The sequence below is a fragment of the Dromiciops gliroides genome, chromosome 3 (genome assembly GCF_019393635.1).
Source record: "Dromiciops gliroides isolate mDroGli1 chromosome 3, mDroGli1.pri, whole genome shotgun sequence".
NCBI lineage: Eukaryota > Metazoa > Chordata > Mammalia > Microbiotheria > Microbiotheriidae > Dromiciops > Dromiciops gliroides.
This window is the reverse complement of record NC_057863.1, coordinates 537073078-537095954: the sequence shown is the minus strand read 5'-3', so window position 1 is coordinate 537095954 and position 22877 is coordinate 537073078. Positions and strand designations below refer to the sequence as shown.

Genomic DNA, 22877 nt, shown 5'->3' with positions numbered 1-22877 from the left:
ATGTTTTTAATCATCCTCTACTAAATTATGAACTTTTTGAGGGCTGCAGCCTTGGTTCATTCATCTCGGCATACCTACAGTACTTAAGTTCAGTGTTCTGCACAAGATAGTAAGCCCAACCTACCTTTTTCCAGCAGCATCATCAACAAGTCAGTCCCTTGAACAAAACCCTCTGATGCAGCCAAAAATTCTCAGAACATGCTGAACAAGTATTTGTTGAATGAGTGAATGGATGAATGAATGGATGAATAACATACTCAGAGTAAAAGGAGGACACACTCCCATTACCCCCACCCCCAAAAAACCCATGCAAATGCCAAATAGGATGGGTCATCAAGGATATGGAAGAGATAATTCTAACCTCTTCCCAACCTTTATTGAATGCCACCAGCGTGGCAGGCTGGGTTGTGGAAAATTCTATATTGGAGGAACTCATTTACAATTTCAGAATCCGCCTGAATCTGACTAAGCTCAGAGCTCCCTATGAACATCCCAGGACTAGTAATGACCATTTTCCAGTGGGAGTTGAGACAATGAACAGGAAAAGCAGGTCTCCAGATATATCTCACCCCATTCCCCCACCCACCTCCACATGGAAAACTTCAGATAATACTTCTCTTGGATATATTTTTCTCCCTCTGTTAATCTAGTAATTGTCAGATCTAGAGACGCAGGGGTGGGTGAAGGCCTGACACCGATACAGCACTGACATTCTGAGCTGAGTGCTGCATTTTAGCTCTCCTAGTTGTGATCTCACCCTTGCCCTGACGCTACCCTCGTCTCTTTGTCCCTGACCTAGAGAAAATCTCAGAACTGAAGGCTAGGTCAGATCAATCTCATTAGTTAATGAGTTAATTTATTGTTTGTTAACTTAAACTTATTGTTATCATCAGGTATATCTCATAAACATTTGATTAGTTAAGTTTTTGGAACCAAAATGAAAACTTCAGTTACACTGAATGTTCACTACTATCATTTAGAGGGGGGGGGAGGGGAGAGAGGAGAGGGGAGGGGGAGAGGAGAGAGGGGAGGGGGGAGGGGAGAGAGGAGAGGGGAGAGAGGAGAGGGGAGAAGGGAGGGGGGAGGGGAGAGGGGGGAGAGGAGGAGAGGGGAGAGAAGGGGGAGAGGAGAGAGGAGAGAGGAGAGAGGAGAGGGGGGAGGGGAGAGGGGAGAGGGGGGAGGGGAGAGGGGGGAGGGGGGAGGGGAGAGGGGGGAGGGGAGAGGGGAGAGGGGAGAGGGGAGAGGGGGGAGGGGAGAGGAGAGCAAGCAAAAGGGGGTGCAAAAAGAGACAGAGAGGGTGCAGAGAGAGAGAGAGAGAGAGAGAGATCAGGCATGTCTCTAAGAAAGGCCTCCTACAGGGCAAACTTCTAATTAAACAAATTGTCAATTTCAACACAATGAAAACTGATTTAGGAGTGTAAATTTAGTATTCTAGTCACTGAAAATAAAACCTCACATTGTCGATCTCATACAAGCTGATTTCATCTGATGGGGGAAGGAAGAGAAGATGAGGAGAGTGAGGGAGGGAGGGAAAATACAAGTCAGAGGGTCTTCTTCCTTTCATAAATAACACTGCCCTGGAATTCACTGTGGTCTATTTTCAAGTATCAGAGCAACCCTCTTCTTGCCTCCTCCTTCACCCCACCCCTGCCAGATTAGAAAAAAAATTAATCTTGTATGATGACAAACTTGGCTCAGCATTCACTGTACATACTGTACCCACAAGCCTGGCGTTCAGCCAGGGCTGGCATCATGCCAAAACTACAATAACAAACAGAGGCAGGGCTCGCCAAAAAGGAGGGGAGGGGCAGGAGGGAAGGAATGGGGGAAGGGAAAGAGAGCTGACATGCAAACACGATACACTAGGAGCTCCCAGGAACAGAGACAATATTGAACCAGGGCAGCACCCAGGATGGGCTGGGGACCAGTATTTTGGGGGGGGGAAGGGCACTCACTCCAGCCCGAGGGCACCAACAGACTATCACAATGGACAAACCCTCTACAATTCTCCTACCCCAAAACAAAACCCTCACCACCCTGAAAATTGGGGCTCATTGGCAATTTTGCTCTATAACTCTGTTTCCACTGCTGGAAAATGGGCATGGTCACATTGGGTGTTCCTCCCTTGTCCATTCATGCTGACAATGTGAAGACCGGGCCCTAACCTGAATGAGTGCCCTGCATAAAGCCATCTCCCAGCTGAAATAAATTCTGTTTTAGCAGCATGAAAACATGTTCTATCACCAACAGAACCAGCCCTTGATTCCACACTTTAGAAAGCTCTGGCATCAAACATCAAGGGAAGGAGCAGGATCAAGTAAAATCCAAATTCTGTTGGTAAAATCTGGGGTTTTGACCACTGACCACCCCTGTTTTCGAACCACCAATTCTCAGAACAGACTTGGATTAGCAGCATACTCAAGAATGGGTTTGACTCTTGCATAAGAGAAGGCCTTCTCTTGTTAAATAAGAATTAATTTAACCCTTCATGTAAGACCCAAACCACGTATGTTTTCTTAGGTTTGTCAGCCTTCTGCTATAAATTTTTATTTTCAACACTTTACATGAAATTAGAAAATATTTTAAAATATATGCACATATATAAAATGTAAATATATAAAAGACTATCGATTGGAAGGAGTATTGAACAAAGAGTAAAATCACTTAGATCCACAGTAAATTCATCTGCAATCATGAACTAGACCCCAAACATTTGCAGTTCATTTCTATGATCATATCTCCTGGTTACTCTACATCTTTTCTCAATTCTCCAAAGTCCAGAGTCTGATGATGTGCTAATCCATAATCTGCTAGATGGGGCTGGCAGGATAAAATGGGCCAACAGGCTCCAGAATACTATTAGTGACCCATTTGGAATGGCCTAAACTGGGAATTTCAAAAACCAAACTTGGAATGAGAGAATGCCAAAGCTGGAAGAGCCTATACTTGCTGTATATGCATTGAGAATACAAGTCACTTCTATGACATCCTGACAAGAAGTCATCTCACCCCCACTTAGAGCCATCCAACAACAGGAAACTCATTACCTTTTGAGTTCAACTCTACTTTTTGGAGAGTTCTGACCATTAGGAAATTTTTACTTGGATAGAATTCACATGCCTCCATCCATCAATCTTCCTTCTGCTCACTGAAGCCAAGCAGAATAATCTAACAAAACCCTTTCTTCTACATGATGACCCCTCAAATGTTTGAAGACTGAGACTCTGGACCTATTAAAGTGATCTTCCTATGGCATGTACTTGTATAAAGCAGGCATGCTAGGTGCTAAGAGAAGAACAAAGCTATTAACAAAACAGTCCCTGCCCTCAAGGAACTTACAGTCTGGTGGGCAATAAAACATACAAACAACAATAATAACTACTCATAGTTGTACTATATACATACATTACCTAAATATACTTATCAGAAGAGATAATATATGCAACATGCTTTGAAACTTCAAAGTTCTTTTTTTTTGGAGGGGTGAATCAATTGGGGTTAAGTGACTTGCCCAGGGTCACACAGCTAGTAAGTGTCAAGTGTCTGAGGCATCCTACTTGTCCCTTTTCTGAACAAACAACATGATACAATGGAAAGAGCAATGGATTGGGGGCCCTAAGACAGGAGTCCCAAGCTTGGCTCTACTCATTACCTTACACTCATTACTTACATGACACTGGGTAGCTAATTGAACCTCCTGGGCCTCAGTTTCTTCATCAGATAAACAAGGAGGCTGGACTTGATTACTTCTAAGGCCCCTGTCAGCTTCAGGTATATAATTCCATATGTAGTAAAATACTGATCTCTCTACCTTTTCTCCATAACCTTCTGAAATAGAAGCATGCAGGACTGAACCTTGCATGCCAGCTATGGTTTGACCAAGGAAGAAAACAACACAACTACTGAGAATCTCCCTCTATGAACGATGTGTTTAGATTAATGAATCCTAAGGCCACAGGCTTCTCACATCTACTTCATCACATTAAACACTGTGGTCAAGCAAAAGCTCCAGGTGTTCTTCACATGAATAAGTGAAGTTACATGTACATAACATGTTTGAGTTTTGCAAAACACTTTACACGCATGATCTCATTTGAGCCTCAAAACAACCCTACGAGGCAAGCACTGAAGGTATTATTATTATTATTATTATTATTATTATTATTATTATTATTATTATTATTGCCACTCTATAGATGAGGAAACTGAGGCTAGCTAGCAACAGAAGTCACTCATCTAGCACCTAAGGCTGAGTGTTAACACATTCTATCCTGACTAAAAATCCAGGACTTTTAATACCATAGTAACATCTGTTCTCAGACACTTATACCATATGCAAATATGTCTATATGTGTATATGTACATGCATGCATGCATGCTTGTGTATACACACTTATATGAGCTGCATAGCCCTGGTCAAGTCACTAAACCTTTGTCTGCCTCAGTTCCCTCATCTGCAAAGTGAAAGTAAGGGGTGGCTAGGTGGCGCAGTGGATAAAGCACCGGCCTTGGATTCAGGAGTACCTGAGTTCAGGTCCAGCCTCAGACACTTGACACTTACTAGCTGTGTGACCCTGGGCAAGTCACTTAACCCCCATTGCCCCGCAAAAAAAAAAAAAAAAAAAAAGTGAAGGTAAAAACAGTACCCTTCTTCAAGGGTTGCTTTGAGGATTAGATGAGAAAATAATTGTAAAGCACTTCAGAAATTTTAAAGACTATGTAAATGCTAGCTATGATCATCATTATCAATGTTATTACTGTTGAGTCCAAATGTTGGCCTTTAAATTTGCCCCTGTTAATCTCACCTTATGAGATATGGTCTCTCATTCTAGCCTGTCTAGACCCTTTTAAGATCACAATTCCATTGCTGAATTTATTAGCTATCTTTCACAGCTTCATATATCATCTGAAAAGTTGATCAACATGGCATTTTATAAGACATTTGAAAGGAATGCCTTCATCCAAATTTTTGATAAAAAATATCGAATAAAAGGGAAAGGATAAAACCCTGGGGTATTTATTCCCCTAGAGACCTACTCTGTTGACAATGATCCACTAATAAAAACTGAGTCCCCCAGGTATTAATCCACTTACTTGTATTATCATCTAAGCTACCCTTCTCTATCTTCTTTCATAAAGATACCACGAAAGACTATCAAATGCCTTCCTGAAATTCAGCTACACATATCTATGGTATTCCTTTAATCCTCCAGTTTTATTTTTTATTTTCCCTTTAGACAGTTACAAGTCATATCAGAATAACCCAACAAACTCATTCTGGCTCATTGGGAACACCATTTTCCCTTTCTAAGTGCTCATAAACCACCCCTTAATATTCTGTTCTAAAATTTTTCTATGAATTGAAGTCAAGTTCACCAGCATATAGAATTTAAGTATCTATCTTCCTGCCTTCTTTGAAAATCAGGGCATTTTGTTCCTAGGGTACTCCGCACAATTCCTCAAAGATTAATAATAGTGGTTCACCAATTATATCTGCACATTTTTTCCCCAGTACCCAGAGATGTTTGAGTCACCTGACCTAGGAGACTTGAACTCATTAATGGTAGCTAGGAGCTCTCTTACTAGCTTTTCACTTTATCCTGGGTTTCAATTCTCTCAACTCTTTCTGTTCTACCCTCTCTAGTTTGAAGATCTTCCCCATTTTCTCCTTGAGAGAGAAGACAGAAGCTAAAATATGAGATTCTATTTTTAGATTCTCCGATGCTACCTCCTTCATGAGACTTTCTCTCCCTGACCCATCCCTCCACTCCCCCTGTATGTGAAAGCAATGGTTCTTTCCACAAATTTCCCATTGCAACTGGTTTGGCTTCTTTTCACTTACAGCATCCTTCCTTTTAGCAGAGTTAACTAATGTACCTTCCTGGAATCGCTTCCCCTACCTCCCCCCTTAAGATTGTAAAATCTATGTTTTACAATATAAAATCTATATTGCCCATCTGTATTGATGTCCTTCGTGTTTTCACATAGTAGGTACTTGAGAGATGTCTGCTGAATTAAACTGCTTTTGCTCTGTCCTTCTGTTCCCATTATTCTGGTTTGGTGTTCACGGCATAGAGGAGAGATGAACAGCCTTGGATTCAGGAGAGCAGGGTTCAAGAGCTGCCTCTGATATATACTCGCTATGTAACCCACAGCAAGTCACTTTTGACCTCTGTACTCCAAACAACTTTAAGACTACAAACCGGGGCAGCTAGGTGGCGCAGTGGATAGAGCACCGGCCCTGGATTCAGGAGGACCTGAGTTCAAATTCGGCCTCAGACACTTAACACATACTAGCTGTGTGACCCTGGGCAAGTCACTTAACCCCAATTGCCTCACCAAAAAAAAAAAAAAAAAGACTATAAACCACAGACCATTCTCCAAAGGTTCATATTATTTCTACCACATCCAATCGTCCTCGTTGGTCAGAATCAGGTGTGGAATGGTGATTCCCTAAGCAACTTCCCTCAACAGTCTTAAAAAAACAAATTATCAAGAAGTCAGAGACATAGGAGCTACTTTATTTATTCATATAGTTGAGGTTGTCCACAAAAACAGCATTCAGCTTCTATTCCCATTAGCCATTTATGTCAAACACACATTAATAACATTTTCCATCTGGCCAGGTAATCTACAATAACCTCCTATCACATGATGATTTCTATTTCTCCTGCTATTTTTTTTTACCCTTGATCAGATATTCTCCACCATGCTTTCATCTCTCAGATTAATAAATTTCTAGTATTTTTTTAAACGTACAGTGTTATATCAGTACATTGTCTGATCTGTTTTGTTCTTAATAAGGGATATAATTAGACTGACCTATTGATTTCCCTATGATACTTCTTTCAGTCAATGACCATGTGCTCAATGTCCATTACTCTACCACAAATCACAGGGTTGGTAGAAGGGATGGACAGATACAAAGACACTGAAGAAACAGAATTTCCCTGCCTAGCTTTGACCTTGTCTCTTCTGATTTTAACACCATGCCTCAGTTTCCATCTCATCCTGGATCTTCCTCATGGAAAACGAGGTGCTTAGAACCTCCCCATCCCTCTGCCATGATGACTTCCTTTTCCTACTCCTGGGGCCTCCATTTTTAGTTTTGCTTTTGTTGCTATAGAGAACTTCCAGATAACGAAACTCCCTCTACCAGGGGGATTTCAAGTTGACACTTTTTCTGTGACTTATAGCCTTAGAGAGCAAGCTCAACCACAGAGATATGAAATAAACTTCGCCCAGGGCCCCACAGCCAGTATGTGTCAGAGGCAGGCCATGAAACCTGGTCTTCCCAGCTCCAAAACCATCTCTCTGTCTGAAAAGTACTTTGTAAATTGCAAATAACTATACAAAGAGTTTGGGATAGCTAGCGGCAGGCCTTGAATTTGAGGTTAAACTGCTTCTTTTTGGGGGGGGCAGGGCAATGAGGGTTAAGTGACTTACCCAGGGTCACACAGCTAGTAAGTGTCAAGTGTCTGGGGCCAGTTTTGAACTCAGGTCCTCCTGAATCCAGGGCCAGTGCCTTATCCACTGTACCACCTAGCTGCCCCTGCTAACAGCTTCTATCAGTAAAAATGCTGAAACGGTGTTTGGGGAATTCAATTCAACCAACATTTATTAAGCACCTGCTTACTTGTATACACAAGATACTGTGCTAGTTTCATCACTGCCCTCAAGGAGCTTACAATCTTATTGGGAGAAAAGATAAGAATGATAATAATGTGGCTCAGTAAATGTGGCCCTTCCTGGATCGAGTCAGAAAGACTAGAATTCAAATCCAGCCCCAGACATTTACTAGCTGTGCGACCCTGGATAAATCACTTGATCTGCCTGCCTCAGTTTCCTGATCTTTAGAATGGAGATGACAAAATCACCTACCTCTAAGAGCTGGTGTGAGAAGCAAATGAGATAATAAAGGCTAAATAAAGGACTTTAGCACGATAAACCTGGACTGGGCAGGGAAAAAACAATACATAATGCAAGGGAACTGAGGAAAGATGAATTCAGTTTACTCTGTAAATACTCATTCTACCGAGGGAAAAATGTATTCCTACTAGATAATGAGTGTCTACCACTTCTTCTCTCTTTTCCTCCTGGTACAGAACAAACCTCTTTCCAAATAACTGAACAAACAACACAGCCAAGATCAGGCCTGTATTGCCCATGACTGGAAGCAGACAAAATTAACTTGTAAATAGCATCACTGTTAAGTAGTTTAGTGTTCAACTTTTCTCTATCTATTTAATGAAAGGCCCCCATAAAACTTGAACCAAATAGCCAGATTCATTAGATGGCAAGGACCTCATTCTTTAACTGTTTTGCTAATGAAACTGCAGCGTACCCCCAGAAGGTATGGCAGGCAGAGTCCAAGGCATCTGAAGCCCCACAGGGAGGAGAAATGAATTGGCGGAGGGTGCCCTTTGTTAAGCAGGAGGAGGGAGAATGTCATTAGGTGTCTGCCCGGTAACTTGGCATGGTCGGGAAAAGGCATGGGGTTCCTTTGTTCTCCCTAAAAAAGGACCCATAAAGAGAGCCACAATGCACCTTGGCATCTCACACAAAAGATGCCACACTGACAAGAACTGAGATTCTAATGAGATGAGCTGGAACTGAGGGAATCTGGTCTAAGGACCTAGACGTATCCAGGCTAGGGCTAGAGAACAGGAAGAAGATGGACCATGTGGCTGACTGCTGATAGACCAACTGAGGCATCCCCACCTACCTGAATGAGCCAGTAAGTGCATTCTCAGTCGTAAACTATCTAGGAACCGCTTCCCACACAGCTCACACCCGTATGTCTTCATCCCGCTGTGTAGCTTCCTGTAAGAAAAACACGGACACAGATTAGTGCTGATTCACCAAGGAAAGAGATGAAGCCCATGCCCAAGACTCTCCTCCCCAGTCCTCTCCATCATGAGACACTCATAACTGGGGGTCTATAGCACTGGGAATAGCAAGAGGTGAAGATGACCTTAGGTTCTGGTGGAAATATGGCCAGAGAGAGTCCCCAATTTATAAAAGTAATCTTCTGCCCTTCCTCACTGGGGGAATAGCAGAGAGAATGGGGCTAACCCAGGGACATCTATGAAGACGAGAGAGGAAAAGCCGTTTCCATTTACAGGGAGGAATGGAAATGAGCCCAGGACAGACAGACAGATAGACAGACAGATGGGCTTGAGCGCTCTCTCTCTCTCTCTCTCTCTCTCTCTCTCTCTCTCTCTCTCTCTCTCTCTCTCTCTCTCTCTCAATTAGCTAAGGCTGCTTATTGGGAGACACTGAGATGCTCCTTCATCTTGTGGATTGTCCAGAAGTTTCAAGAGTAACATTTCCTTTTTTACACCATTCCTACAAGAGGCCTTCCCTTTACCTTGTGCCAGATTTTAAACCCTGACAGAAGGAAGTACAAGAGCTGAAGCATAATAAGTAACAGCAGCCCTGTACATTTACAAAACACATTTACCTTTTTGAAAACACTTTTTTTCATCTGTTACAATGGAAAGAATGCTTGATGTGAAATCCAGAAACCTGGGTTGAAATCCCAGCTAAGCCACTGGCATGACTGTGAGCAAGTGACCGGATTTCTTTGGGCCAAATTTTCCTCCTCTGTTAAATAAGGGGGTTGAATAAGATGACCTTGGGGGGGGGGGTCTCTTCTTGACTCTAAATCTGAGATGCTAAAGACTTATAATCTCATTTTACCTTTACAACAATCCTGTCAGGTAGGCACAGTCCCTCTTTCACAGATAGAGGCACTGAAGCACAAAGGGGATAATGAAATTAAGTAGTGCCAGTGCTATGTGTACTTACACTGGTACTGTGTCAGAGCCTGAATACTTTGTCAACTGTAAACAGCTACAGAGATGGGGAAAAAATTTGAATAGTTGGTAGAAGTCCATTAAGTACAAGCTATGGTGTATGTGTGTGACTATACATACATACACATATGTATGTATGTGTGTAAACATTATAAAGCCCCTATTCACTCTTGGGGGGGGGCAGGGCAATGGGGATTAAGTGACTTGCCCAGGTCACACAGCTAGTAAGTGTCAAGTGTCTGAGGTTGGATTTGAACTCAGGTCCTCCTGAATCCAGGGCAGGTGCTTTATCCATTGCGCCACCTAGCTGCCCCCCTATTCACTCTTTACTAAATAAAGTAAGGACATGCTGAAGAGAGCAAAGATCGACAAGTCACAGTCTCTGGCTACACAACTACAAAAGAAGAGAAGGGAAAAGAACTGGGGTCTCTTGCTTCCCCAACCATAAACTCCTTAACACATAACCACATGGCTCCACCAAAATCCAGCATTATGAAAGTTAAAGGGAAACAGGCTGGAGAATAGTCATGTTGCCAACAGGGAGTTGGGAGGCAGGGCCAAGAAGTATAGGCCCATTTAGACTCTGGAACCACAGGCTAGAAGGTTCACAGAAGCCTATTTGGACCATCTGGCCCAGTAACACTGATTTCCCTCCCACCAGACCTCCTGTTCTCAGGCCGCTCTGTGTTGCTGTAGGATCTCTTCTCAGGGCCAGACTTACCCGTAGCAGCTTCTACTGGATCCCTAACTCCCAGAGAAATAGGGTTGGAGCTAGAAGCCTGAATAAAGAGGCTTGCCACAGAGACAGGCAAGTCTTCTTGAAAGCCAACCACCAGCTCTTGCAATCAGAAGGCCAAACAGGTTTGGGATTGCTGGCCCACAAAACGAGGCTGAGGCATAAGGACAGCCGGTTCTAAGAGGAGGACATTTATTGTAGCTAGGGGTGGGGGTGGGGGTGGGGAGAGGCAGTGTTTGTTTTTAAGGGAAGGGGTAAAGAAGAACTATATGGTCAGGAGGCCAAGTTTGATAAGGATCAAATCAGCTTCAATATGCCCAACTGAAAAGCAACACCCAACCGACCTCAGTGCCACCACTTCCTTCTCCAATCCTGTAATTAGGAGTCAGCACCATGTCAAAGCCGTGTGGACCTCAAAGTAAATAAAACCTTCCAGGTTTCCCAATCTGGGGGCAACTATAACTCTGAAGAGAGGATACAGTACCCAGGGATCACAAACATTGCTGACAGTAATCTCATACTGTTCTGTTCACAGAACTCTTTCCCAATCATACTGTTTTCTTTTGCTCACTTGGACTCTCTTTTCCCCCTTGCCAAAGGCAAATGATTTCCCAATCATAAATGCATGTTTGTGCACGCATGCGCACGTATGCACACACACACACACACACACACACAATATCTCAGAGAGGCTTTGCAAAGCCATATCTCCTCTTGTTATCTAATGCCCAGCAACTATTGATACAGTTAAATTGAGAAATATTTGTGGGACAGAACATTTTAATTGAACGTTCTTGACTCAGATGATTTCACAAGGCAAGGCTCAGGGATATGGCCCCTAATATTTTTTTCTTTTTTAAAGGTAAAATAAGTTTTAAAACTCTTCTTTCCCTCTTACACAGGAATAGGTGTTGAAGAGAAGTTGAGTTCTACTACTATCATTTGTTCTACATTGGGTTTTCCACGGTCTCCCCACGTTTATGTTAGTTTAGTTTTTCCTAAATGACACGCCACAGATGAGCCTAAAAGGCCAAATGCCTTTACAGCTCATTCTGGGAAACCAAATGAAGCAAGTGTCCCCAGGCAGGCAACTCATTTGGGGGCAGGGTGAGGTGAGGTGAGCTGGAAAGACCCCTTTCCAGGAAGAGAGTGGATCCCGGAAGTATGGCGGCCCTGACCAGAGGAGTAATGGGATCTGTTAGGAGGTCCACAGTGGGAAGAAGGGAACAGGGAATGGAAGTAGAGGACTACACATTGCTCACTCCCCTCCCCACCCCCTGTCATGCTTTTAAAACTGAACTAAAATTTTTGGGACACCTGGTATATAGCATTTCCAATGATATCCTTTTAAATTTCCTCCAAAGTGGCCTCTGCCCAGGTCAGACCATACATGCATCAAAATCTAAGCACTACATTTTCCAGGGGGGATCTTAATAAGCTGGAGAGCATCAAGGGGGTCAGTGAGACCATGATGGTAAAAGACTTCAAGTGTCATATACCTTGAAGTTCAGTTGGATTTTCAGCCAGAAGATAATGCCTATAAACCCTTCCCTTCTCAGAATGTTTTTAAGTGCATACAACCCTTTGGATTATAAAAGAAAACACTTTTTGAAATGGTTCTCTCTCTCTCTCTCTCTCTCTCTCTCTCTCTCTCTCTCTCTCTCTCTCTCTCACACACACACACACACATTCACTGACTCCAAGTTAAGAACCCCTGAGGCTTGCAGGGGTCATGATAAACCGCCTTCAAGGATCTAAAGAACCATCATGTCAAGCAGGAATTAGATGTGTTTTGACTGACCCCCCGAGAAAAGAACAAAAAGCAATGGGTGTCCTGGAGGGTCTTACGTGAGCTGATGATGAGTGAGATGAGCAGAACCAGAAGAACATTGTACACAGTATCATCAACATTGAGTGTTGACCTACTGTGATGGACTATATTCTTCTCACCAATGCAATGGTACAGAAGAGTTCCAGGGAACTCATGATAGAAGAGGATCTCCAAATCCAAGAAAAAAAAAAGAAAGAAAGAACTGTGGAGTATAGATGCTGATTGAACCATATTATTTCTTTTGTTTTGGGTGCTGTTGTTTTTTTTTTCTATTTTGAGGTTTTGCATCACTGCTCTGATTCTTTCTCTTGTAACAGGATTAATGCAGAAATAGGATTAATGTTATTATGTGTATATATATGTGTGTGTATATATATATATCTATATGTATATGTATAGAGATATATAGATATAACCTATATCAGATTACCTGCTGTCTAGGGGAGGGGGGGAGGGAGGGGAGGGAGGGAGAAAAATCTGAAATTGTAAAGCATGTATAAACAAAAGTTGAGAACTATCTTTACATGTAATGGAAAAAATAAAATACCTCATACAAAAAAAAAAAGCAATGGGTGAAAATTGCAAAAAGGCAAATTCAGGATTTACAGGGGTTAGGGGAAGCTTTTCAGCAATTAAGAGGCAGCACTGGCTACCTTGTGAGGTGGTAGATTCCACATCCCTGGAGGCCGTCAAGCAAAAGCCAGATGGACATCTACTAGGTGTGGTGTGAAAGGGATGCTTGCTCAGGTACATGTTAGACTAGTTGGTGTCTGGTCACATCCATCTCTGAGATTCTGGGAAGTGCAAGGGAGTCAGGCTAGTTGGGACACACCAGAATAGGTGAAACTCCAGAATCCCAAGAAAATGGTAGCTCATCCAACCTCCAACCCAGCTTACATCACTTTCCTCCCTTCCCTACTTAGTTTCCATCCCTTACTTGGTTTTCCTTTTCATTTCTCCAACAGAACAGCACAAAATTTTTCTAAGGCAACCTGAGTCCTCCACTCCTCTTCTGTTATCAAACATTAAAACTGCAACAAGGCATTTATGAACAGTGGATGCTGGACCTACAGTTAGGAAGACCTGAGTTCAGATCCTGCCTTAGATACTTCCTGACTGTGGGATCCTGGGCAAGTCACTTAACCTGTCTGCTTCAGTTTATAAATGAGGATAATAATGCCACCTACCTCTCATGATTCTTGTGAAGATAAAATGAGAGAACATTTATAAAGTTCTGTGCAAATCTTAAAAAACTATATAAATGCTAGCTGATATTACTACCACTACCGCATGTTCAGGGCTACAGATTGGGCATCATCTATGATATTTGCCCACCAGAGGCTCTGAGCATTCACTGTGTATAACACATGTAACTTGACATCACAAAACACATAGTTATAGACCATGGAGAGTAGACTTTTCTGGCATTAAAAATGAGACTTAAAAAAAAAAAAGACAAAGAATATTCCTCTTTGCACTTTGTGTGTTGAATCCTCAGAAGTTTGCCTTGCCTACCTCCAGTTCTTGATGCATTTCCTAGCCTTTGGCGATGTAGATGCCTGAACCTGTCAAATGGTCCAATCAAAGATATGCCCACTTTGGGGTGAAAACTCCATCCTGGATCCTGACATTCAGATAGACACAAAGACCATGAGCTACCACTCACATAGCAAAAGAATAAAGGTCCCTATCCTTCACTTAGGAAGTCCGGGCTAGGAGGAGAAAAGAATTGGATGGTAGAGGGGAAAGTGACTTTTCTGAGAGTTTAGAGTTAGAGTCTCCCTCTTAAATGAACTTCTGGACACGAGTAAAATGGTTTGCAAAACCGCAGGCTCTTCCCAGCCCAGAAGAGAAGGAGAATCTGAACTTGGCATAATGGTGGAAGCTGTGAGGCACAATCTACTAACTAACTCACATGGAGTTATATGGATGGCTTGGCAAACATCTACGTTAGATGGCCTCGTGATCTTTTTAAAAAAATCATCCCACACCTTAAAAATTCAGGCCACAGAAAGCAACAACTTCTGTAAAAGTGGAAAAAATATATCCACTGCCTTCTTTCTGCCTTCTCATCCACACTTCCCAGTTCCCATTCTGTACTCCCACAAGCCTGGAGGTTCCCCAGCCTTCTCACGTCATTCTGTGGCTAAGGCAGGATGGAGAAAAAGGCCAGCTGGGAAGGTTGCAGACACTTCCACAGCCTTTTGTAAAGCTGACCCTGGAAGATATGTTCTTATGCTCTCCTTTTATCTCAAAGGAAGCCACACTGATGAAGAGGACTTTGAAGCTAACCCAGTTCTAGCATGGAACATTCATCTGAACAGTTGCCTTTATGGGGGCTTCCCCAGCTCTCACCCCACCCCCGCATACCTCATCCCACCACTGCTAATGCCCCTCTGTCTTCTTCAGTGAGCAGGGTTGGTGTCCCACCACAGAAACCATGTTTGGACTATTTAGCAGATGTGACTAAGTCGAACCAAAGGTCAGAATGAGCATTTTCTCTCTGGGAAGACCCAAGATTCTTTCTTTCCCTTTTTTGCAACATAAATGAAAATTAAATATGTTTGGGGGGATTGGGGGGGGGCTTCTTTTTTAGTAAGGGCCTAAAATCAAGCCAAAAGTCCTAACTATGCACTCAAAACCAGTCCCTTTGAGGGTCCAACTAACTGGAATTATAGAGAGTTCTCCTAACCCAGCCCCTAACCCATTCTCTACTATGCAATCCCTCAATGGCACCAGCAAGATACAGGCCCCATACTTACACAGAACGTAGAAAACTGTTGGATTTAATACATTTTTTGGAAGATACACATTGTCTATTTCTATGTACACATGTGCTTCTCTATATTGATTTTGTCTACTTACTATATTGAGTATCTTGAGGAGCAATTTTGTGTCTCTCACTTATTCAGTACCACACTGACACGAGCATTATGCTGTTAGCAATACCTGGCTACCTAAGGGATTACAGAGGTACCCTCAGCCCCCTTCATTCAAGCCACACTCCAGCCTCACTGGAAACGTCCAATTGGGTAGCCCTGTTCTGACAGCTACTTTAATTCATATAAGGAAAGCCAAGGTGTGTACCATAGATGGATGAAGCTAGAACTATATCCACATCCCTCTTTCTTTGAAAGGGCTGCTTAAAGGGAAAAAAGACTATCTTTGAATCACTGACAAGGCACATTCCTGCCACGCATCCCACAGCAGTAGTGATAGGAGGGCAGAACGCACACACACACACACACACACACACACACACACACACACACACACACACACACACGGCTCAATATCCTCTGTTTGGGGGGCTGACTGCAGCTGTTCCCTGAGTGGCACTCCCTACATTTACTCTATACTATAACAACACATTTTTCACAGGGTGTTGCCGATCTGGGAGACTCTGGGTCATTAATTTATTTAACAAACATTTATTATGTACTCATATAAAGCAGGCATGCTAGGTGCTAAGAGAAGAACAAAGCTATTAACAAAACAGTCCCTGCCCTCAAGGAACTTACAGTCTGGTGGGCAATAAAACACACAAACAACAATAATAACTACTCATAGTTGTACTATATACATACATTACCTAAATATACTTATCAGAAGAGATAATATATGCAACATGCTTTGAAACTTCAAAGTTCTTTTTTTTTGGGGGGGGGTGAATCAATTGGGGTTAAGTGACTTGCCCAGGGTCACACAGCTAGTAAGTGTCAAGTGTCTGAGGCCAGATTTGAACTCAGGTCTTCCTGAATCCAGGGCCAGAGTTCTATCCACTGCGCCACCTAGCTGCCCCAAAACTTCAAAGTTCTATATAAATAGTTATTATTTACTATTATTGTTAGTTATTTATTACTGTTACTTACTACTTATATTATTTACTACTAAAGCCCATTATTATCACTGTGCTTTAAGCTTTACATAGTACTTTTCTTATGCAAAACAGAACTGTAAATATTTTGCAGGTGAGGAAACTGAGTTAGAAAGATGGAATCATAAATCTGAAACTACAAGAGACATCAGCTGCCATTTAATACAATCCCCCCTCATTTGACACATTTGAAAACTAATTTTCTATTTGTCTTCCCTTTCATACAATAAACATTAGGGTCAGGATTTGAACCTAGGTCTTATTTGACTCCAAGTCCAGTGTTCTTTTCATCTTACAGCCTCATCTACAAAATTGGCACTTGGTGAACAGACAGGAGGAAAAATAGGCAAAGAACTAGAGGGAAACTAAAGGAATTTGGGCTGTAAGCTTCTCAGAAAGAGAAGCATTCAATCTGAACACGGCACACAAGAAGTCCCGCAAAAACACAGAATGAAAGGTGGTGATATTAGATAGGGAGAGGGGCAAAAAGAATGAGGAATAGTCGAGGGTAATCCAATTCCCACACTAGGAATAATACAGCAACTAAATTATATGTATAACACTAGGATCTAGAAGGGTAGAACAGCTGGGCTAAGGGCTCAAAGGATGGGGATTAAGAGGGAAAAATTATTTAGGCCCAATGAAAGGGGATATAATGTTGTCCAACAGTACCTTGTTGAGGATCACGCAGTTAGTTAAATGTTGAAGACACCATCTGAACCCAGATCTTCTTGATTCAAAGGTCAATATTCTATCTCCTCAGGGCAGCTAAGTGGCGCAGTGGATAGAGCACTGGCCCTGGATTCAGGAGGACCCAAGTTCAAATCCAACCTCAGACACTTGACACTTGCTATATGACCCTGGACAAGTCACTTAACCCCAATTGCCTCACCAAAAAGAAAGAAAGAAAGAAAGAAAGAATATTCTATCTCCTTCATAATATAATGTAGATGAGATTCATGCTTCCAGCACAAGTTAAGACTAGATTACCTCCAGGGTCCCTTCTAACACTTAGATCCTATGATTCTGTAAGACCCCACTGTTTCCTACCACCCTCCAATGAGGAAAATGAACTGGTTGCATTGTGCCTCACCAATAACATAAGGCTTTGCTCATTTCTAGTATGTCCCTTTTCTTATCCAAAGCAAACAGACCAGTCCAAACCCAGTCCAGACCTCTCAGGAGAAATACCTCACCAATCTTAGGATGCTTCCTGTATACATTTTCTAACTTATTGTTAGTTAACCCATCACATATATGCATAGTTTATATTCAATAACACTCAGAACTCAGGACCAAAGCCTAGTCTTTAGTCAAGGCAGACAGACAGGGGGCAGGAAACCCTGTGAGCATGAGACTAGAAGCCCTGAATTCTAGTCACGGCTCTAGCTGGTTGACCTTAGGGAAGTCAATTCCCTACTCTGGGCTTCAGTTGATTCAATTCAATAAACATTTATTAAGTGCCTACTATGTGCCAGGGACTATGCTAAACTCTATTCATCTGCAAGATGGCAGGGATGGGTTTTGACTCAAAGTCTTCTGAAGCTCCTCCTAGCTCTGAAGGTCTGTGCCAATGAATACACAACTTATAGCAAATGCCTGAGTGAGAGGCAGAAAGGTGTGGAATTATTTGGCCAAGTAACAGTGAGGCGCTAAAATGTCTCCCGCATTAAACCAGGGTAAGGTCTTTACAAGGCCCTTCTGGACACGGCCAGTCTGGGAAACACATTCAATAAACTCAAACTCCCAAGCACTATGGAGCAGGGGCCTTCCTCACAAGTCGAAAGGGAGGGAGGTGGGAGGAGAGGTATTATTTCACAAAGACATTCATGCTCTTTCCCAAAATTTACCAAAATTGCCATTTATCTAAACTCTAAAATCCCCAGAAAGCTCAAATACCCAGATTTTGGGGGTCATATAAATTTTAGCACTCTATTTTTTTTAAGTGAGGCAATTGGGGTTAAGCGACTTACCCAGGGTCACACAGCTAGTTAAGTGTTAAGTGTCTGAGGCCAGATTTGAACTCAGGTACTCCTGACTCCAGGGCCGGTGCTCTATCCACTGTGCCACCTAGCTGCCCCCTAGCACTCTATTTTTAACAGAATGAGATTCATGACAAGCAAATGGGCTAGATCAGATTTATCCAAAAGACTGTCTTTCAAGGTCATGCCCTAGTCTGTCAAATAGCAACCTTGGAGCAGAGGGATAATGCTGCTGCTGGTCAGTACATCCCGATTCTTGCCCTGGCTCTGTTCCTCCTCACTAACTGGCTATATTACTTTGGACAAGTCACTTCCACAGTTCGAATGATCTCTAATGTGCTTTTTATTCTCTGATCCTGGGCTTGCTATGCTTCCTATAGAAAATTCCTGAATAGAACCATCTAAAAGAGTGGGTCTGTATGAAAGGGGGAGGGTCCAGAGTCCACCTCAAAGGCTATAAAAGTCCAAACCTCAGGCTGAAGGAGGTAAGGCATGGGATGAAGAAGTAAGAGCTACCACCCCAATGCCCTTTCCCAAGTCCAGCAACCCAATCAGAATGGTATCATTTAAGGTTACTTCAACACACCTCCCCATAGTACATCCTGGTAAACAAGCAGGAGTTGAGTAGCCTCACATTTGTCAGTCATGGAATCCTGGGCTGGAGAGGCCATTAATCTTACCCAGGCATGTGTTATGTTTGGCGGCTGGCCAGTCCAAGGGCAAAAGGGAGCACCTATTTCTTCCTTTCGATTGTAAGCTCCTGGTGGATAGGGATCCCGCCTCTCTACCTTACTGACTGCCAAAATGCTCAGGATAGCATTTCCATAATCTTGTTCCTTTATCCTCAAAGTGGTTACTCAAAAAACAGCTGTTGATGGTACACCTCCCCTAGAATACCAATCATCCCAAAACACAAGAGATGTCATCATGGAAAGCCTGCTCTCAGAATCAAGGGTACCACTTGGGACCAAGGGGAGAAATGGAACCCCCAGGAATAAAAAAAAGGCTAGCTCAAGAGTCTAAGACCTCTCTTCACAAGGAAAATTTGCCTCCCCCAACCCCCTTTTAATGTCGGCACTGACTAGAGATTAGACAGAGTCATTTGACAAGCTGCGAATGCTTAGCTGGTATTACCACAAATTACCCTTCTAGCAATAGAGTTCGCTGCTCCCCGACTAGTCAATATTAATAAACATTACCGAATGCTTTTACAACACAATTTATTTTTTAATACAGCGCTTTATGTATGCCATAAAGTAAATATACCAATAAAAGCCACGAATTTCAAACAACAGATTAAAAAAGAAAAATAACCAAGAAAAGGAAGATGCCCTGTGGAATACTTATTAACCCCTTCCGTGCTGCAGGCTGTAGCATTCAAAGACTGGGTAGCAAGACCCTGGGATAGCCAGTATCACTGTAGCTTGTGACAGTCATTTTTCTGGGGTGCTGGTTTGCTGGGGGTGGGGGGTTAAAGGGAAGGGGATTATCCTGTTAGGTGGTAGACGACAGGTGTGGAACTTACACATGTTATCAGAGTTCCTTTTGATTAACCGGTTTCCTTTGTTATAGGGGACAGTTCAATGAGGAAGGAAGCATATGGGGAAATGGTGTCAAAAACAAACACCATTAATAACACTTTGAAAATGAAAGGAAAAGATTGGGAATCACAAAGGAGCCACATATTCTGAAGAGTCCAACCCAAAAGATGGCACAATGAATACAGTCGAAAGGGTACTGAGCTAGAAACCAAGAGACCCAGTTCCATTAAGTAAGCCTTAAGATCTTGGGCGAGTTTACCCCTCCCTGGGCCTCAAGTTTTTTACTCTGTAAAAAAGGAAAGATCAGACCCTGCTCAAAACACTTGTAAGGATAACTCCAGTGGGATTTTGGAAAGGTTTTCCCCACAACAACCTCTATGAAATACTGAGTCCAAGTATGATTGCCATTTTACAGATGAGGAAACTGACCCTTAGGAAGGGTAAAAGACCTGCCCACAGTGTCACAGTTGCAAGATCTTAAAGATGGTTTGCAAAATCTTAAAGATGGTTTGCAAAATCAAAGGGATGCTGGCCAACAGGAATGTCTGGAGTTGGGTGGGGTGGCAAGAAATTAATCTGAAAGCCTTAGGCTCTTTCACTCCTATTAAACTCACCTCTACCCAGAGAAAGAAAGGAACCTGCATCCCCACACCCTTGGTGTGGAAGCAAGCCTAACGTGGCTGAGCTGTGGAGTAGCTGCCTCTAAGTCTTAGGAAGGGATAATAGCTCACAGCAGCCATAACCACAATCAGAGTACAGTACCTTCAGATAAGGCTGTCCAGAAAGTGTGAAAACACCGAGTCAGATCTGACAGAGGGCTACGTTCATCTGCCCACAGGCAGCCACTCCTAGAGAGATCTTCACAGTAGAGGTTCAGGAGGGGGGCGGGGTGCCTCGAGACCCTTATGTAACCAGCCCATTGTTTTAAAATGATCAAGCTCTCCTAAGTCATTTATTTGAAATATCTCTATCAACAAATTTCACCAAGAACAAAAGTTTTTCATTTGTGTGCCTGGCTATAGGACGATCTTATCGAAAAGCAATCTTATACAGTCTCTTTCAACAAGGTCTTAGTGCGCTTATCTTCAAGACTCCTGCTAGCCAAATATGATTGAAATGTTCTATTTATGCTCACTGGATTAAGGAGATGTTGCAAAACTGCACAAAACCCTGGCAGATGTAAGCAAGGTATTACAGCCTGGGCAGTTAAGATCTGAGGAGAAAAGATCAATACACACTTTTGTCGTTTGGTGTGGGTTTGTGTTTTTTCTTTAAAGAAACCTGAAAAGTTCTGCTTTTATAAAAAGGGAAGGAAAAACCATCAGTAAAGTACATTAAGATGTATAGCTTTTCACTGATATTGTACCTCTTTAATCAGTGGCTCCATTGCCTGTGCTCAATTACGTCAATTTGATAATTTCTTTTTTTAAAAAAATTCAACTATTTTTCCAAGTCCTGGAAGGCCTTAGGTAAATGGGAATCAAACTATGGAGAGATGTCTAATGATGAAAAGATTTATGACCCCCCCAAATTAAGACTACATGGATGAATTTCTTAAAGATACCTGTTGAGAATAATATCAATTCCCAAACACTTACAGAAAGCTCTTTCCTCTCCTCTGATTCCACCCACCCCAAAGGTGGGGGAGGAGTAGTCTCATCTTTGGCTTCGGACCCAAACACTCAAGTCTATAATCTAGGAAAGAGCTAACATTCTTCCATGCCTAATTCCCATTCTCTAAAACTGCTCCTGACCAGGAAAGCACTTCCCCCTGTGTCCTGGAGAAGGCCATACCTTCTCATTATCCCATCTGGACCCTCAATAATTTAGCTCTGGCAAAAAATGTCCAGATGTTCTCAACTAATGTCAGGCTTTCCCTTTTCAACAAAACTCTATATCCCTCCTCTACTCCCTTTCTCTACTCATAATATCTTGGGGGGGGGGGTTAACTTACTGAAGTAGGATGTTTAAGGTGTAGTACTTGTCTGCTTAAATGGGGGATTTAACCAGAAAACCCTTTTAAAATATTTGTTTCAAGTCCTGTTGTTGAAAAATGTTCCATTCAATTCAACAAACATTTATGTTAGTTTTGTACCAGGCACTGGAGATATAATGACAAAAAGAAGACAGCCCCCGTCTTTGAGTACCCTTTATTCTATTATAGAATGATTTCAGGACACTCCGAGGCTTTAGGGCCATCATTTGTAACTGAACTCATTTTTGGCCAGAGAAGATCCAAAAAGAATCCTCTTGAAACTTCAAGAAGAAAGAGAATTTGTAGGAAGTTCAGCATGTGCCCAGTTGATTATTCCCTCTCACCTAAATAAATCCTAAGTACCATCCTACGTTCTCATTCTTAACCTCTCTCACAGGAGGGGGGTACTTTAAACAGAAATTTTTAATTTTCAAAATCCTGGTTATTGGAGGTTTTACCAGTATAATGATCAAAATAATATGTTGCAGTTGCATCAAACTCTTTCCTCTTAAAAGAGATTTCATTAAACACACACAATAATCCCTTCAGAGAGGTAAGAAAGGGATTGTCCCCATTCTACAAATGGACAAATAGTCCCTTGAAATGGTTAAATGACTTTCCTAAGGTCACACAAGTAATTAAACCAAAGTCCAAATATCACAGCTCCTAAACCAAGACGCTCCCCCCTGGACCACGCTGAGCCAGCAAGCTCTATTAGAGGGAAGACCATGGGTCTATGCCACAGTATTTGAGCCTCTGAGCTAAAGAAGACATTCCTGCCGAGCCTACCTTATGTCACTGACCCCGACTGAGGCAGGGGTGGCTGGAGAAGACCATCCTTTAAGAGGGAAGAGGCTCAGTCTCGGAATCCTGATCTAGTTCAATAGTGCCTGATATCTGAGTTCCCATTATAAACTCTTGAGTTGTAAGAAAACCAGGCAACCGTTTTGGATCTGTATGAGTCGGGCTGGGGAGGGATGAAGGTGAAAGGAAGGAGGTGTCAAATGATGACAGAAAAAAGCTTTCAGCCCCACAGTCCATCTGTGCTACGTTGGAATGTTTATTCTGTAGACAGACTCCCCAGCTTGGAGGGGCCCTGTGCTTCCTGGGGGCAGAA

The 22877-nt window shown here is 42.5% G+C and overlaps 1 protein-coding gene across 5 annotated transcripts in view; it reads right to left on the bottom strand.

The window, feature by feature from the left end:
* The window catches only part of ZBTB16 (zinc finger and BTB domain containing 16), a 254394-nt gene that overhangs the window by 127003 nt on the left and 104514 nt on the right, over nucleotides 1-22877 (bottom strand). For all 5 annotated transcript variants that reach the window (XM_043998959.1, XM_043998963.1, XM_043998960.1 and 2 more), the window contains exon 3: nucleotides 8726-8823. In XM_043998959.1, coding sequence (XP_043854894.1) covers nucleotides 8726-8823 — 98 coding nt within the window. The remainder of the gene's footprint in view (nucleotides 1-8725; nucleotides 8824-22877) is intronic.